This window comes from Syngnathus scovelli, chromosome 11 (genome assembly GCF_024217435.2).
Source record: "Syngnathus scovelli strain Florida chromosome 11, RoL_Ssco_1.2, whole genome shotgun sequence".
Taxonomy (NCBI): domain Eukaryota; kingdom Metazoa; phylum Chordata; class Actinopteri; order Syngnathiformes; family Syngnathidae; genus Syngnathus; species Syngnathus scovelli.
In genome coordinates, this window is record NC_090857.1 from 12,771,979 (window position 1) to 12,791,089 (window position 19,111).

The following is a 19,111-nucleotide window of genomic DNA, read 5'->3' on the forward strand; positions in this document are numbered from 1 at the left end:
CTGATCACCCAGTCTTGCATCCGCAGGGTTTCCTCCCAGAGGGAAAGTTCTCCCGCATCCTGACAGAACCGGTCAACCGAGACCCCTCGTCGCGCCGTCGCGGCCGCCGCCCACGCAGTGAGATGCCCAAACCCCTCCCGTCAGATGCCTCGGGCCCGCCGCCACCCATCTTCATGAACGGAGCCCTGATGAGCGGCGTCGACTCAGTGGTGGCCATGCAAAACCTGCGCAGCGGGATGCCCGGCATCCCTATCTCCAGCATCATGGCGGCGGGTTTCCCTCACGTTTTTCCGGCGGGCGTGGGCGGGGCGTCGGCCGAGGATGCCAAGAACGGCTTGAGCATGTTACCCATGATGCTGCACGGCGTGCCGCCATCCCCCCGCGGGGCCGCCGTCCCGCAACATGCACTGTTCAGTGTCATGCCGCTGCACTCACCCTCCTCCGCCTCGCCGGCCGCGAAAGCTGCCGCCAGCGCGGCAGAGATGGGCGGCGACGCCTCGGCCGCATCCGCCGAGGCTGCCCCTTCCCAGGGCCAGAATAAGTGCGACCCACATACAAGCGGCCATCTGACTTTCAACCCCTTCCTGATACCCGGCGTGTCGCACGGCCTGCTCTACCCGCATATGTTTGTACCACACGGTGGCATCATGGCGCTGCCCGCCGTGCCACACGGCACGTCTGCTAACGACGCCTCCCCGGGGAGCCCCAAGAGGAGGCGCCGGCGAGAGCGGGACGAGTCGGAGCGGGCCCCTCTGCGCCAGAAGCCTGATTTGCTCCAGGAGCCAGAACCGCAGCCGCGCCGGGAGTCAGAACTCCAGGAGGGAGCGGAATGCCGTCAGGAGTCGAAACATTGCAAGGACCTGGATCTGCGCCTGGAGACGGAAGAGGAGCAGCAGCGCAGCGAGGAGCCACAGCCGCAGGCCGAGCGGAGCCCTTCTGTCCCGGTGCCCTCGCTGTCCCCGACACAAGAAGCGCACTGCCATCAGAGGCCTGCGGGAGAGCCACGTGACCCAGAAAGGGGAGCAAGACAAGCGGAAAGACAGGAGCAGGGCGTCTAACAGTGCAGGAAGGAAACTCTGAGTGTAACGTTTGTGCCGCATCTGTCAGTCAGTCATCCGACATGAATCCTCCTCATCCTCGGACCAACATATTTTGTTTGACGTAGCCCCCTCCATCGGAGATGCTCCTTTCTATTCTCTAAGCTCCTATGACGTGTCGCCATCCAATGGTCCCTCTCGGGCGGGCACTTCCGTTTTCCACTTCATCTCTTCAACGCCGACCCATCACTACAAAAGCAAAGCAGAGAACAATCATGATGCATGTTGTTGGTTGTATGATTTTTGTTTTTTTATGACTGAAAAGACCATGCTTTCAAAAACGCACGCACGCGCACAAACACACGCAGTCACTTTCTTACTGACAAGTGTTAGAGCCAAAATCATCAACAAACCCCCCAACAATATAGATTCTCTTGAAGAAAACATTTTGTTGGGGAAAGACTTACATTAAGCTTAAAAAAAATACACTTTAATTTGATTTGACTTTATCCTTATAATATTGCAACTTTTAGGGTAAAAGACTGGCGTCCATGACATGTTTTTGTGGAGTCTGTGGCTCTCTCTCTCACTTTGACAGGTGCTGCAGGGAGCAGCAACACATCCATCAACACACATTTGCACAGTTCCATTGGGCAGGAACTTGGAAGCCAATTCACTTGTCACCAATGCACACGTGTCCTTAATTCGCCCATTAAAAGGGATTGTTTGTATCTTTTGTGACAATGCTACACACTCACACACAACAGCCCTTTTTTTTTAACTCGAGGACAGAGGACGAGGTCATTTGGAGTAGCTTGGAAAGTCAGAAGACCCCCCCACACACACACACACACACACACACACACACACTTACCCCACCAACTTAACAGGGAGTTTAGAATGTAAAACTCCCTGTTAAGCAGCATGGCTTCTTGAGATTTTCTTGTCCTGGAGCTGTCTGCCAAATTTCTCGTCACGTGCGTATTGATTCAAACGGACCCTAAAATGGCCACTTGACATCCGACTTTTTTTTGGGCATGGCCTTCAGAGACTCTTTTTGTGGGTCGGCAAAATCCAGGCTGCCTGATCAAGTCAAGTTTAGTTATATAGCCCTAAATCACAGACAAGTCTCAAAAGGCTTCACATGTGCAAAATTGACAATTATTCTCAAGATCCCCTGATCTAAACTCCCAGGAGGTCAAGGAAAAACCCGTACTGGGGAAAAATGAGAAACCTTCAGAAGAGACCACAGATGAGAGTATCCCCCCTCCAGAATGACCAGGTTGCAATGGATACAGAGAGGGCACGTGGAACATAATGTAAAACAATCCAAAGAAAAAATATATGTCCATATTCAAAGTGAAGAGCTGCAGTGCCCTCAATTGTCATGGCAGTGTGGTCAGACTGGCTTTGGCAGTGGATCCTCCCCACAAAGACAAACATTAGGTCCCCTTGAAATGGCCCTGCAAAGGTGGGCTTCCAATCTAAAAGTGGCTTGCTTTTTTGGCCTCCCCCCCACCGTGGCATGTCGACCAAACAAATCGCCTTCAGATCAACCCCCTGTTAAGAATGTTTCCATTCATCTCCTACCTTCTGATGAGCAAGTTGAAGAGGTACTCCCCATAATTCCACCCGTTGGTAAAATACTAAATGGGTTGTAGCGCTTTTCTACCTTTGCTACTCCGAGCGCTCTGCACTGCCTCCCTTGTTCACCTACTGATGGATGAGGCGGCATCTAGAGCAACGCTTCGGCGCAGTCTTCACAGTGGCTGGAGAGTGAACCTCTGACCTCTGGCTTGGGAGACGACCACTGAGCCACGCCGCCCCCTTCCCAAAACTAATTAGGTTGCCCAGCAATAGTGCAAGTGCTACATGTGGAAAGTTCACTCTAAAAGCCAGTACAACTGTTTTTGGCTAGTCGTGTATAGATGTACATGTCCTGTAAAGTGTACAGTGCAGTAACGTCGCTGATACTGAGCGCTGCTGTGACTGCTGACAAACTGCAAGTCATTAACATTTCCTGAGATGCCGCAAAAGGGCACCCAAGCACTACTTTTCTGTTTCCAAACGACACTCCTGTCTCTTGAATGTAGTCCTTTGGCAATGAGATGCTACGACATGGCACCAAAGCTCTACTTTTATATGCGATGAGCTTGGGCGCCAACGTGGGCTGTTTCAGAAAGCACAACGGAGCAAAAAGAAAAGCTTTGGGGTTAAAATGCGGAAAAAATAGAAGGTTTGCAAACGTATATACACACATGTATATATCAACAAACACGTGTGGTGCTGTATATTGCTTTTTTTAATTATTCCTTTTGGCCTTCTGCTTGTAACTCATTGTCTGACTGTGTGTGCGCGCACGCGCGTGCTGACAGGAAGTTATGAACATCCAACAGGGTCACGTTGTTTTTGAAATGACGTGAAAAAAAATACATTTTTGCACAGTCCTCGTGTGTGGCAAGACAAAAAAAAAAAAAACACTTGGTAGACATTGCCTTGCCACAACTTATTGTGGTGCCACATAATTTATTATTATTATGATGATACCTTTTGCTTTGCCAAATATTATTTTGTCTTATTAATCCAAGTAAAAGAAAACATGAAGAAACCCTTCATTTGCCTTTGTTTGTTTGCGTGGTGAGACGACATCTATCAAAGCACAAGATGGAGTCTGAGCGCCTGTTTTCATAGACGACAACCAAAAAGAAACCGAAATCTAATTCACAAGCTGGAGGGCAGAGGAGGAGGTTCTTTGGCCAATAGCCTGGATTCCACACAAGGTGCTGTAGATTTTTTTTTTTTTTTCCCAAGCAACCCGAGGACCAGCCTGACATTTTGCTCACTCATTTTGTGGTTTTACTTTTTTGGGGAAAACTCCACTTTTCTGGAAAAACAAAGAGAAAACCACACCAATTTCTTTATATAATATTAAAATGACTTCTACTTAAAAAGTGATGTTATTCCTGTCAGGTTATCACAGCTTTCATGAAGAGTTGCATTCTTTTGCGCACAGATTTGAGTTTGTTTTGATCCTGAGGGGCATGCTGCTGCGCTCAAGTGAGCTGGGAACTCGGAAAAGGCCTTCACGTAAGCTGCTACAAACATTGCTTTTAAATCTTTCACTTTAATCTTTAATCCTAAATCAAAAGTTGTTTGGGGTCTTAAAATATTGTTCTTTCAAATGGGTCACATCAGGGGTCACCAACCTTTTTTAAACCGAGAGCTACTTCCTGGGTACTGATTAAGGCAAAGGGCTACCAGTTTGACACACATTTCTGAAATAGCCAATTTGCTCAATTTGGCTTTCACTGTGTGTTATTGTCGATTCCAGATCACATGTGTGATTTTAACAAGAATAGCAAAAATACATTCAAACCTTGGTTTTTGACCACAATCCGTTCCAGAAGGCGGTTCGAGAAGCGAATCGGTCGAATTCCGAATCTTTTTTTTTCTCTTTCTCTATTTCCTTCTTTTCTCTTTTTTGTTTCTGTCTTTTTGTCCATTCGGCGATGCTGGTGCCTTCTACCGCACCTCGGTATCGCTTCGGATCGGATATTTTTTTTCCCCTGGGACGGGACAGCTGCGCACATCGGTCGAGACCGGCGTAACTCTACAACGGCTTCCTGCTTATCCGGCCGGTGCTGACCGGGTCCCTTGCCTTGGCCTCGCAGCCGCGACCCCTGTGGGGAGTCCGCACCCTCGTGCTCGTTGGAACCAACGACCTCCACCGTGCTAGCCCCGTGGTGATCATCTGCACGTGCCCGGCTGGGTGCCCAGGACGCTGCGCACACGTTTACCTGCTTTGTTGTACTAAGTTCATCTTGTTTTTCCTTTTTAATCACTTCACTGGTTTCTTTTATATCATATATATGCTTTGTGATGTTTTCACGGATTCACGACCACGGTCCATTGGGCGCCGTTGAACTGGACTGCCCTTACACCTGTCTATGGACCCCGTGGAGGCTATTTTGTGTATTTTGGGGTGTTCTCTGATATTGAGGGGTTCTGGTTGTCCGCTGTTATTTTTTTTCCTTTGTCTTTTTGCTTTGCTTTGAAGGCTTTTATCTTTCGCACTTTCTGGCTTTCTTTGTGGCGCCGTTGTCTGAGAGCCTATTGATTTGCGCTCATGCCATCTGTGTGTCTTTTGTATACCCGCTCTGTGGTATGGATACTGCTGGGGCCTTAATTTTCCCCGACCCCGGGGATCAATAAATGTTCAATCAATCCATTACAAATAATGGGGAAAAAAAATTATTTGTTTCAAGACAAAAAAAAAAACCCCGCCTTTAAGCATTTTTTCATTTGTGCATATTTGTCCGATCGTGCAACAGCAGCGCACCGACGAACGCACAACCGTCGCCCACCGTGTCATCGCTGCAACGACTGATTGGACCCACATGCAGAAAAACAAACTCAGATGTCCAGAATGAGTTAGGAGTGTTTATTGGAGGAGCTGCGTTGAGGTAGAGCGGGATGATCGGAGCCAGGAGCACGGAGCGGGGCAGCAGTGGCGGGGCGTGAGGAGTTCAGCCAGAACGGGGTGGATCTTGGTGGTGATCGGTGGAAGTTATCAGAGGAATCTGAAGAGCGTGGCGTCGATGAGCAAGGCGAGAACTAGGAGCAAGATCAAGGAGCTAGAGGCACAACCGTAGAGATGATCACACTGGTAGGGACGCTCAGTCGACGAGCAGTCGACAGCATGCTCCTTAAGAGCACTCCTTAACGAGCCTGATGAGTCACACCTGGGCCCTCTGCACTCTGCTCACAGTTACCCCCTGTGGATAAAAGAAACATGAAACCCCGGACCCTGACACACCGCGCAACTGCACCGCGCTGGTCGCATTATTGTGACAGAGCCGTCGCTAAAATTTAGAAAATATTTTAAAAGTCCTGATGTACTTTCCAAAATTTAAGTGGACCTCAGTGCGCAGGGACCTTAATTTGGTCCGATCGCGCAACCGCAGTGCGCCGGGCGCTCACTGTCGCATTGCTTTAAGAGCGTCTTTGTGTTTTAGGATGGCTTTACTGCTCCCACTTGCTTTCTTTGGAGGCATGATTAGTGGTTAATACAATCCTCAAAGTAACGAAAATAGAATAACAACGGAGTCAGTCAGCATCAGGGCCGCGCGTTCGGGTTTTCTCGGGTTCCCGGCTCATCTCGCGAGGTTCGACCTCCGAATTTTGTTCGACAACCAAAGCAAAAAAATCTCGAATTTTTTGTTCGAATTCCGATTTGTTCGAGAACTGGGACGTTCGAAAACCGAGGTTTGACTGTAAAATAAATAGATGCATCTCACTGACAAGTGCCGCTATTTGAGCTAATTTTAGAACAGTCTTGCGGGTGACTCATGCGGTCCTCACGGGCGACCTGGTGCCCCCACGCACCGTGTTGGTGACCTCTGGGTCACATGATAGTACAGATTTTTAAAAAGAATTTGCTGCGTGCTACCAAAAACTAGCTTTATCTCGGACTGCGACTCTGACCCTGTGATGAATTATTGAAAGGAAAAATAATTGCGTTACAAATCATATTTTGGGACCACCCAAACGTCCCTTGGCCTCCCAGCTTCCTGACTTGCGCTGACCTTTCAGCCACGGTTTTGCAACAATTTTTTTTTTTTCTACTCATGATTGCGAACTGGTCAAACTGGCTTTCTCCGCATTCAGTACGACACAGGTAAGACAATACAAGAGCAGGCCTTTACCCCCACAATCAAATTACAATCATTATTCAGCAACACTCAAGCAAACAGCTGCACAGACAATACAAGTCAGAATGACACATGTAAGACACTACAAACTCCGATGGCGGCCGCGGGTCGCTGGAGCAAGGTCCGATGGCGGCCGCGGAGCCCATGGCGCTGGAACAAGCTCAGACAACGAACGTGGATCGGGCGTCGCGGACAGGAGCTGGTGGTGGACGGAGGATCCAAGCGCTGGTCGCTGTGATGGTCGGATAATTCTGTCACGAAACGGATGGAGCAGGGCGACCAAGTGCAGCATGGACCAGGGTTTATTGACACTAACAGACTCGGTAAACTGACGTAACTTAGTAACAAAGTCAACCACAGAAACTGAACAGAGACGTGAGACAAAAGCCATCATGACATTAACAATGATCCGACAGGGAGTGACACACAGACAAGACTTAAATACAAGACAGGTAACAAGAGGCAGGTGACTGAGATTACAATGATTGTGAGGTAACACAGGAGGGGAGGGGCGAGTACACAGACGCGGACAGAAACCATGACAACCTACATATAAAACAACCAGGGACGAGTCGCAACATCCTGTAAACCATTCTTGCGCATACATCCACTTCGCCCACTGTCGCACACTGCCCATTCGTCATTCTTTCAATTTAGTCATTTTGTACGGATTTATGTGAACTTTTGGCTGTGACATCATCAATTTGTTAATGTTCCCTGAGTCCTGCCTAGCTACAAAAACAGATCTAATAATGTAATGAGATAGGTTTTTATAACTTCATGATCTGATATGTATTTCTGTGCACTTTGAAATAACAAATGTTTGTTGATATATTGCCTGAATAGCATAATGACCCTTAAGGAACTATTTAATGCATGCTTGATGTTATTCTCCATCACAGACACTGCTCAAGGTGTCTAAGAATGTTTTGTACTTGATTATATCTTATGTTTTGATTAATGCTTGATGTGACGTCGTATTTAGCCTAATGCTAGACGCCAGCCTTGGATTACTATTGAATGTTCTGGACAGAAGAAACATATTTTGACTAACAATGAAAAGATATGGTTGGAAGCAGGATTAAACTAAGAATGTGACAAAGTTAGCAAATACATGGAGTGTCAAAAGAACAAACAAACAAATGCATGGTAAGTGGTGAGTAAAGAACTTTGCATAGTCAGGGAACATTAATGAATTGATGATGTCACACAAAACTTCACATAAGTCCGTACAGAACGACAAAAGTGGAAGGATGATGAATGGACGAGGTGCGACAGTGTATGTGCAAGAATGGCGGAGAATGTTTACAGGAAGGTCACTTGGAGATAAAACCAGCAGGTGCCAGAGGGAGACAGCCAAGAACCCCGCCAAAGATGATCGCCAAGGCCAAAAGACGGGAAGGAAAACAACAGCCCCCACCAAGTCAAACACACTGAATCGCCCATACTCAGCATCCAACCCCACGAAACCAGCTCTCACCGAACCAGCACCCACTCCCATAGAATCAAACTCTCCTGCGAACTTGCCCTACCCCAAAGACTCATCACCCAACAAACTCGGCCCACACCGGCATGTGCAACTGAATATAAGCTGACCAAAGAACCTTGAATGTTGCCTTTTTTGAATGGAGACTTTCTGCTCTTGAGCATTGTCGCACGAAAGGCCGAGCGCTGTATTGTGTCTTTCCTGAAAACAGAGTTTTCTTAACAAGAATTGTGATTGAACTCAACCAACCTGTGTAAATCTAATTTTGTTTCGGTGTCTTAGTCTTTTCCTAAAACTGAAAAAGAAAATGAACATGCAGTGAGTAAATTGGATAACAGATGATGGGCTCTGGCTTTTCCCGTGAGGCGCGGATAGCACGCTTCCCAAATTGTGGACCAAATCCAACAATGGATGGGTGGATTTATTTTTGGCTTCAGGTTACAGAAATAACCACACTTAACACGGACCAATGGTTGTTTAAAACAAAGCAATACAACTTCTGTAGATTATTTATACAATTTACAGCTGGTTTAGGGTTTAATATTTCGTATTTGATGGATTTAATTTTTGTTCATCTATGTGTGCCCTGCGATTGGGTGGCAACCAGTTCAGGGTGTCCCCCGCTTACTGCCTGATGACTGCTGGGATAGGCTCCAGCACGCCCGCGACCTAATTTAGACGTCTATTTTAGGTCCATATAGAGACGTAATTTAGACGTCTATTTTAGGTCTATAAAATAACCTAAAATAGACATCTATATCAGGTTACAGAAATAACCAATTCACATGTACGGGTCAATATGCTAGTTAAACACAAATCCCAAAAACTTCTGTACATTATTTATACAACTTACAGCTGGTTCAGACTTTAAAATTTTGAAATATGATCATATTTGATGTTTTTAAGTTAGACATCTATTTTAGGTGGCGGCTCGGTGACGCACTGGGTAGCATGTCCGCCTCACAGTTAGGAGGGTGCGGGTTCGATTCCACCTCCGGCCCTCCCTGTGTGGAGTTTGCATGTTCTCCCCGGGCCCGCGTGGGTTTTCTCCGGGCACTCCGGTTTCCTCCCACATTCCAAAAACATGCTTGGTAGGCCGATTGAAGACTCCAAATTGTCCCTAGGTGTGAGTGTGAGTAAGATTGGTTGTCTGTCTCTGTGTGCCCTGCTGATTGGCTGGCAACCAGTTCAGGGTTTCCCCCGCCTACTGCCCGATGACGGCTGGGATAGGCTCCAGCACGCCCGCGACCCCCGTGGGGACTAAGCGGTTCAGAAAATGGATGGATGGATGGATCTATTTTAGGTCGATACGAAGACCAATTTTAGACGTCTAAATTAGGTCTATACAAAGACCAGACGTTTAATAGACATCTGTGGCTGACAGGGAAGTTTTAACACAATCCAAAAGAAAAGCCCGGATTCCACCTCGGAAGTTTTAGCACACACACACACAAAAAAAAAAAACGAATGCAAATGCTGGAAACACGCCTCAGCTGCACAAAAAAATAAATGAACGCAAATGCTGGAAACATGCCTCAGCTACAATTTTTATAAATAAAGTCAACACAAATGAAAACCCCGGATTCCTCCTCGCACGTTTTAGCACACAAAAAACGAATGCAAATGCTGGAAACATGCCTCAGCTGCACAAAAAATAAACAAACGCAAATGCTGGAAACATGCCTCAGCTAAAAAAATTATACTCTAGAAACCGGATTCAGCCTCGATTCCTCAAACCAATGTAAAATACAAACAAAACTACATAGGGGAGAGTGGGATCATTTTTTCCAAGGGGCAAGTAGTGCCACCCCTGTTTTCCAGAAAACCATAGAAGAAGTTGGTTATGTGACCACCTATTTTTGAAGGGGCATCCATTTCACTCATCCTGCAGAGGAGGGAGACACATGGCTTGAGAGGTAAGCACATTTAAGTTCAAAAACGTTTTTTTGCCCTCAAAAGTAAAATTTCTATTATTAAGGTTTTTTGATTGCTGTGTTTGAATAATTATAAACAACTTTGAAAACAGTTCACACGTTTTAGTGCTTTAGTAAGCTAAAGCATGAGTCCATGAGTTAGCATGATGCTTGCTCAAAACAGCAGGGGGATGCATTTTCTTCAAAATGGTGGGTCTGTGGTAATTTGTGCCAAAGGGCCTGGGGTAAATTGTGCCACAAAAGTACCGTAATTTTCGGACTAAAAGTCGCTCCGGAATATAGGTCGCATTAGCCATAAAATGCCCAATAACGGGAAAAAAAAACATATATAAGTCGCTCGGAGTATAAGTCGCATTTTGGAGGGGAAATTTATTCGACAAAATCCAACACCAAGACCAGACATGAACGAGCAACAACAGGCTAAACGATAGGTATGCTAACATGACATACACACAAACGAAGAGCTGAGAACGGGCCTGACGTAACATTCAGAGTTATTAAAAAACTATTACATAAATAACACATACCGTATTTGCCGGTGTATTGGTCGACCTTTTTCGATCCAAAATCGACCGAAAAAAATCGACCTCGACTTATACACCGAGTCATAAAATTTAACTTTGTATTCATCGCTTCAAATGTGATGGTAACCAAGGCCGTTTCTCATGCATCTCATTGTGCGTTGCACTTAGAAAATTTGAACCGGGCGGCGTGCGCGAGTGCGCGGCCCGCTGGAAGTCCAATGAGGCGCCGCGATCTCCTCCGAGGTGCTTATAAACAGCCGATCCGCTCGGCGGGGGCTATTTTCAGCCACTTGGCGCGTGCGCACGGCCTCCCGGATGTGCCGGGCGGGTGCGCGAGCTCGCCGGCCGCTGGAAGTCCAATGAGGCGCCGCGATCTCCTCCGCGGTGCTTATAAACAGCCGATCCGCTCGGCGGGGGCTATTTTCGGCCACTTGGCGCGTGCGCACGGCCTCCCGGATGTGCCGGGCGGGTGCGTGAGCTCGCCGGCCGCTGGAAGTCCAATGAGGCGCCGCGATCTCCTCCGCGGTGCTTATAAAGTGCCGATCCGCTCGGCTTGGAGCTATTTCCGGTCTCCCGTTGGTGCCGGGCGGCGAGCGCGAGCTCGCCGGCCGCGATCTCCTCCGCGGTGCTTATAAAGTGCCGATCCGCTCGGCTTGGAGCTATTTCCGGCCTCCCGTTGGTGCCGGGCGGCGTGCGCGAGCTCGCTGGCCGCGATCTCCTCCGCGGTGCTTATAAACAGCCGCATGCGCACGGCCTCCCGGAATTTGAACACATTTCGTCAATAAATTTCGCATATTGAATTTTGAAGTTTAATATAATGCAACAATTGAGCTCGACTTATACAAAGGATATATCATAAAATCGTAAATTTCCGTCGAATTTTAGGGGGTCGACTTATACACCGAGTCGACCTGTACACCGGCAAATACGGTAACTATTAATAAGCAATAGTATTATCAAACCATCTGTGCACTCTAAATCATTAAATCCATCAATCAAATTCCTCGTCCTTTATGTCAACAACGCCACGCTTGAGCAGCTGACGTCAGCCTCGTCGTTATTCCACAGATCTACTATATAACTATATTGTAGCGTTAACAAAGTTCAAGGAAAGACGTGGGTTTGGTAAACGGCTCTTTATTTAACAAAACAAACTTTCAGGCCTGTGGCGGCGTGGACTTCCAGCCACGGAAGTGGAAGAGAGCTTGGTAAAAGCCATGACCAAGCCCTATCCACCGTCCCCGGACAGCTACCCAGCCGAGCGCGGGCCCCAGACTTCCATCCACGGAGGTGAAAGAGAGCTCCATAGAATAGGACCGGGCGTGTGTAAAAGCCATGACCGAGCCCCATCCACCATCCCCAAACAGCCACCCGGCCGATCGCCAGCCCCAGACTTCCATCCACGGAGGTGAAAGAGAGCTCCATAGAATAGGACCGGGCGTGCGTAAAAGCCATAATAGTTTTTCAAACCTTCTGTGTCACTCCAAATCCTTAAATCCTTCAAACTCTTCATCCTCCGGGTCATTTAGAAACAAAGCCGCTAATGATGCCGGTAGTACGTGGGGCCCTTTGTCATCTTCGTCATCCCGTGATCAATCTTTGTCCTTTTTGTAAACAACCGCCGCGCACGCCGCAATTAGTAAAAAAGTTACTAATTTCAAGAGTAACTTGAAATTCAAATTACAGTAATCCCTTGCTACATCGCGGTTCGTTTATCGCGGTTTCACTTTTTTGGGGGGGGGAAATTTTTGAAAAAAAACACATATAAGTCGCTCCTTAGTATAAGTCGCCCCCCCACCCAAAGTATGAAAAAAAACGCAACTTATTGTCCGAAAATTACGGTAACAGGCTTAAAAGAAGAAAAGGAGTGGAAATAAGAAGGGGAGCCTGAAAGGGTCAAAGCAAAACAAATCTAAAAAGAAAGTACACCCCAGTAGCTCAGAAGAGAGTGACGTTCCGCTTCCACTTAGTGATGTCACTGAATATGACAGTTCAGATGTTCAGAGTGATGATGATGATGACGGTGACAAGAATATGTCTGCTGGTAACTTTGTCATTGTGAAGTTTACGGGTAAAACATCCAAATCCTATAACTATGTTGGATTGGTCAGCCAAACTATTTAAATATAATTAATCTGTCTGTCTCCTCTGGGATAGTGCCAACAGCCTTTAAAACCGCTATCATTAAACTGCTACTTAAGCGACCAAATCTTGACCTGGACTGTTTCAGTAATTATAGGCCAGTTTCAAACCTCCCGTTCATCGCAAAACTTCTTGAAAAAGTAGTAGTGCAGCAGCTTGTTGATTACATGGTCGCCAATAATCGATATGAATCTTTTCAGTCTGGTTTTAGAGCTAACCATTCCACTGAGACAGCACTTGCTAAAGTGACTAATGATCTCCTCATAGCTATGGATTCAAACACTTCATCGGTATTGTTACTACTCGATCTTAGTGCTGCCTTCGACACTGTAGACTTCGATATTTTATTGGAGCGTCTTAAAAGTTGTGTTGGTATTTCAGGGTCAGCACAGAGGCCGGTTCTATTCCTATCAATCAGACAGGACGCACCGAGCGGTCCATGGCAATACGTCCTCTGAGCTCTATAATGTTACATGTGGTGTCCCGCAGCGATGGGTACTCGGACCAATTCTATTTAATATTTATATGATTCCGCTTGGGGACATAATACGTAAATACAATATTAGTTTTCAATGTTACGCCAGTGACACCCAATTATATATGCCGTTATCGATGACAGATTCGCGGGTTGTAATCTTGAGGCGTGCCTTGCAGAGATCAAGCAATGGATTTCTCTCAACTTCCTTCGTCTTAACCCAGATAAAACTGAGATGTTAATAATTGGTCCAGCTCGTTATCAACAGTTATTTAAGGAAACCACTATAACTATAGATAAACGTACTATCACTCAGAGCGATACTGTAACTAATCTCGGGGTAATGTTTGACCAAACGCTCTCCTTTCAAAAGCACATTAAGAATATAACCAGAATTGTGTTTTTCCACCTTTGTAATATTGCTAAGATTCGTCCGATCCTCTTGACCGGTGATGCGGAAACTATTATACATGCGTTTATCACGTCGTGCCTGGACTACTGTAATGCATTATTCTCTGGTCTTCCTTAGTCCAGCATCAAAAGTTTACAGTTAGTACAAAATGCTGCTGCAAGGCTGCTCTCACGGCAAAGAAAATTTGATCACGTTACCCTAATGTTAGCCAACTTGCAATGGCTCCCGGTCCATTTAAGATGTGACTTCAGGGTTCTTCTATTAACCTATAAATCATTGCATGGCTTAGCGCCTTCATATCTCGTCGAATTAGTTGTTCCTTATGTTACGTCGTAACCTTCGTTCGCGAAACGCTAGTCTTTTAGTGACACCAAGGGCCAAGAAAATGTCTGCAAGGTCTAGAGCAGGGGTGCTCAAACTTTTTCAGCTTACGAGCTACTGTTAAAATGACCAAGTCACAAAGATCTACCCACTACATTAAATAAAATAAATAAATAAATAAATAAATAAATAAATAAATAAATAAATAATATAGTGCGTGTATTTTTGTAACGCACTTGGAAAATGACATTGTGAGAAAAAAGTCCAACTCCCATTCCGTATGAAAGTGATACGTTTTTGGCTTCTTACTTGGTCCAGCAACCCCACTCATTTTTGATGGTCATAAACCTTTTGTTTAAAAGTAAAAAGCGAGTGCGTGCGTTGATTAGCTTATAAACTTTGGCGGTTTGTGTGTGCGCGGCTGTTAAACATGCTGCGGTGAGGGGTTGTAGTCACTGTCTATTGCGCATGTGCGGTTCACTGTGATTGCCTCCCGACAGGCCTACCTGTATGACAATCAAGCGATGGGCTGGATTCTGGCATACAGCATTTTTTTTTTTTTTTTTTTTTTTTTTTTAACGTCATGCGATATACTAGTAGTAGCTTGGCGATCGACTGGTCGATCGCGATCGACATATTGAGCACCCCTGGTCTAGAGCATTTTCTATTTGGGCTCCGGAGCTTTGGAATGCCCTACCAATGGATTTCAGAACTGCTACCTCAGTAGAAACATTTAAGTCACGTTTAAAGACACATTTCTATGATATGGCCTTTAATTAACCTGTAGTAGCCGATTCGGCTGGAGTTTATTTTCGCTCCCTCTGCTGGAAACATGCCTCAGCTGCCTGTAAAAAAAACACAATACAATAACACACAGTTCAACAAAGAAACAACTCAACATCAGGGGTGTTCAATACGTCGATCGCGATTGACCAGTCGATTTTTTTCTCACAATGTCATTTTCTAAGTGCGTTACAAAAATACACGCACTATATTTATTTATTTATTTATTTATTTATTTATTTATTTATTTATTTAATTTATTGTTGTGGGTAGATCTTTGTGACTTGGTCATTTTAAAAGTAGCTCGTAAGCTGAAAAAGTTTGAGCACCCCTGCTCTACATGAATTCTACCTTAACTGTACCAAGAAAACACGTTCCTCTACATCAAATCTAGTCAATTTATGGTTTGTCAAATTTGGGGTCAGGAAAGGCAATACCACTACGGCGCGGAGGTCACAGTCCCTGAAAGTCTTACCTCCCAAAGGTGGGGGGGTGGGGGCCCGGACCTCCGAACCGCAGTGCAATGCCTCAACTTTCTTCATGCGAAAAGCGCTCAACTGGACAAAATTACGTCAGGGTCACCATCTGTTGCATGTTGTTTGGGATGTCCGTTGTTGAGCCAGAAAAAACAAAGATGTGGAGTAAGAGTTGTGTCAGGTCTAAGTACCATCAGACATTAAACCACACGCTGGAACAAAGAGGAGAAGACAACCAGGATAGGTTTACTCGCAAGGAGAACGATAGAGAAAGGAAGCTCAGTTACAATCTACATCAATTCTGAGTGCTTACTCTGCGTACTCCTCTTTTTAATGTTTTGGTTGCCCTGGTTACAGAGGCGTTGCTACACTAAAGGGAGGGGGTTTGGAACTGTAGCAACGCTGCCTATCTAAGGAATGTAGTGTGGTGTGATTCAGCATTTAATTGTTGGCCTGTGACCCCAGCACTGGAATTGCAGTCCTGTTTCCTCAACCGGCTGTCTTCTCCATGGTTGGCTGACTCGTCCTCGACTGTGATCAGATAACGTAAAGCACGTTGAATGCCGCGTTCCTGTGGAACAATGCAACTAAACCTTTGCTAAGTTTATCTAATGAGTTTATAATAATGAGTAAATAACCCTAAACACTTAAACATTTAGTAAATATGGGATCACTTATATGCAACTACTTCAAACTGCATATAAAAAACAGTTTCGATCAACAACAATCTATGAATCAAAGCTACAGTTCACAAAAAGGAAAGAAGTTCCTTTGAACTAAACAAAGAACATTTTGCCTGTGCAAAGGAGCTCTGCTCATTGCTAGTGAAGGCCTCTTACAGCAGTTAACAAACAGATAAGGGAAGGACAGGAAGGATACATAAAACTGATTGGGAGTCAAAGGACATCCCTGGAACGAGATAAAATTAGAAGAACTCAGTTGAACGAAAATGAAAAGGAGTTCAACTCGTAAAAGATAAGGCCCCCAGGTCTGGCAAGCAAAGGCTTCACCTAAATTATTCCAACAAGTTGGTTCATTATTGGCAAGATCTTGGGTTGTTTAATGGCGGCCAGTACACCAGGCACGGCAGCAGATAAAACAACAGTCTCCTTCTCGAGTTCACAAGATTTTATACTGTCCAGAAAAGGCGGGAAAGCATCAGCTGACCATTTGGTACCTGTGTGTATTGGGAGGTTACCGCCCTTATATGTATTTGTGTGTGTGTGTGTGTGTGTGTGTGTGTGTGTGTGTGTGTGTGTGTGTGTGTGTGTGTATGTGTGTGTGTGTGTGTGTGTGTGTGTGCGCACGTGTGTGCCGATGTGGCCACAAAGTTCTTGGTGCTGTAGCCATGTTCTGATTGAGCAGTTATGTTTATATAAAATAATAAGATTTGCCCGCATATGAACATGAAAAAGTTTGTCTAACGTAACAAAATATGTCCACATTGCTGTTTCACCCACTTCAATACTGAAACAAAGACGTTGGGCCATTAGGTGACCGCATTACACAATATCAAGATCTGGAAAACCAAAAACATTTCTGTTGGAATAATTAGATGGTCGGCCTGACCAAAGGCCTCATTATTTACAAGTTGAGAGTCCTTTGCTTCAACAAAGGACTCTGTCTAGCCTCAGAGAATTCCTTTACCTCCCTTCCTTTCTTATCTCACTAGTTCTTTGTTTAATTCATAAGGACTTCTGTTCTTATAAGCCAACTCTGTAGTTTTTATCTATGTGTTGTTGTTGATTGAGACTGTCTTTAAGTGTTACAGAAAAAACATATCTGTTGAAGTAGTTGCATATAAGTTATCCCATATTTACTCAATATTAGTATTGTGTGACATTTAGCAAGAAATCCTTGTTCCACAGGAAAACAACACTCAACACGCTATCTAATCAAGGACGAGTCAGCCAACCGGTTGCCAACCAGCTGAGGAGTAACAGGACAGACTCTGCATTGCTGGAGTCACGAATCGGCCAAGGCCTTGCACCACATAACATTCGTTAGCTAATCAGCGTTGCTACAGCCACAATCTCCCCTCCCTTTAGTGTAGCAACGCCTTTTGTAACCAGGGCAACCCAAAATAAAAAGAAGAGATAGCGGGAGAGAAGCTCATTGGTGGAGGACTGTAACCGGGCCTTCTACATAATTCTCCTTGTGAGTAAAACGAATACTGATTGTCTTCTCTTCTTTGTTGTATTGTGTAAAATAATGTCTGATGGTACTTAGACCTGACAATCTCACTCAATACTAAACTTCAAATCTTCAACTCCAACCTCAAAACAGTGCTGCTACATGGATCAGAAACATGGAGGACGACCAAACACATCACCACTAAACTGCAAACCTTCACAAATCACTGCCTAAGACGCATCCTCAGGATCTTCTGGCCCAACTGCATCAGCAACACCAGCCTGTGGGACCGCACCAAACAAGAAACAATAGAGATACATCTTATGAGGAGGAAGTGGAGCTGGATTGGACATACCCTGAGAAAAACAACACGGGTATTACTAAACAGGCGTTAACATGGAACCCACAAGGCAAAAGAAGCAGAGGGTGACCCAAAAACAACTGGAGAAGGAGCACAGAGCTGGATGTCAAGAAGAGGGGACTGTCGTGGAAACAGCTGGAGAAAATGGCACAAGACAGACGAGGGTGGAAACTCTTCATCAATGGCCTATGTTCTGAAAGCAATGTAAAGGCCTAAGTAAGTAAGTAAGTAAGTAAGTAAGTAAGTAAGTAAGTAAGTAAGTAAGTAAGTAAGTAAGTAAGTAAGTAAGTAAGTAAGTAAGTAAGTAAGTAAGTGTCACGTCTCGCCCCCAACTGCTCCACTATGTGTCTGTTGTCTTGGTTTCTGTCTGTGTGCTCGCCCCTCCCCTCCTGTGTGCCCATGATCAGTGTGATTGTTCCCACCTGCCTCTCGTTACCTGTCTTGTATAAAAGTCCTGTCTGCCCCTCTCTCCCTGTCGGATCATTGGTTTTGGTTTTGGTTTTGGTTGCTGTCGTTCGGTGTTGTCGTCCTGTCTTGGTGCCGTCATGTCCTGCTGTCTTCTTGTTCCACGTCCCGGTCAGTCAGTCAAGTTATTGTTTAAGTCATGTCAGTTTATCGAGTCTGTATTTTGAGTTGCTTCAATAAACCCTGGTCCAAGCTGCACTTGGTCGTCCTGCTCCATGCTCCACCCGACCGTGACAGAATGATCCGACCATCACAACGACCAGCGCTTGGACCCCCCTCCACCACCAGCTCCCGCTGCGACGCCCGATCGTCGTCCGAGCTTGTTCCAGCGCCATGGGCTTGCAGCTGCCATCGGATCTTGCTCCAGCGACGCCGGACTCACGGCCGCCATCGGAGTTCCTCCCGGCACCATTGCCTCTGCGACCGTCGTCGGACTTCGCTGCCGCGACGCCGGACTCACGGCCGCCATCGGAATTCCCCCCCCGGCGTCATCAGACTCACGGCCGCCATCGGGCTCCACCCCAGCGTTGCAGGACCCGCGAACGTCGCCAGACATCCAAGCCAGCTGCGTCGGACCCGCGATCGTCCCTGGCTCCACTCCCACTGCTGCGGCGCGTGATGGCTCTTGCCGCCGCGCAGAGCCCCGCCTTCCGAATGTCGCCGATCACTGTACGGACTTTGTGAGTGGCCGCCGATCGCGGTACAGACTTCCCAAGTCGCCGCCCCAGTGCGGTTGTGTTTCCCCGAGTTTCCGCGGAGTGCGGTTCTGTTTCCCCAAGTCGCCACCCGTGTGCGGTTGTGTTCCCCAAGTCGCTGCCCGAGCGCGGTTCTGTTCCCCGAAGTCGCCGCCC

General features: G+C 46.3%; 1 protein-coding gene and 1 long non-coding RNA gene across 15 annotated transcripts in view; one reads left to right on the forward strand and one right to left on the reverse strand.

Moving 5' to 3' along the window:
- The window catches only part of chd6 (chromodomain helicase DNA binding protein 6), an 81,451-nt gene extending 77,801 nt beyond the window's left edge, over positions 1-3,650 (forward strand). For all 14 annotated transcript variants that reach the window (XM_049734219.2, XM_049734222.2, XM_049734221.2 and 11 more), the window contains one exon: positions 27-3,650. In XM_049734219.2, coding sequence (XP_049590176.1) covers positions 27-1,058 — 1,032 coding nt within the window. In that variant the 3' untranslated portion in view covers positions 1,059-3,650. The remainder of the gene's footprint in view (positions 1-26) is intronic.
- LOC125977584 (uncharacterized) lies at positions 3,364-4,854 on the reverse strand. Its single transcript, XR_007484685.2, has 2 exons — positions 4,414-4,854; positions 3,364-3,921 (listed from the first exon to the last, which is right to left on the reverse strand). It is a non-coding gene; the product is annotated as an uncharacterized lncRNA (long non-coding RNA).
- Positions 4,855-19,111: the final 14,257 nt, after the last annotated feature.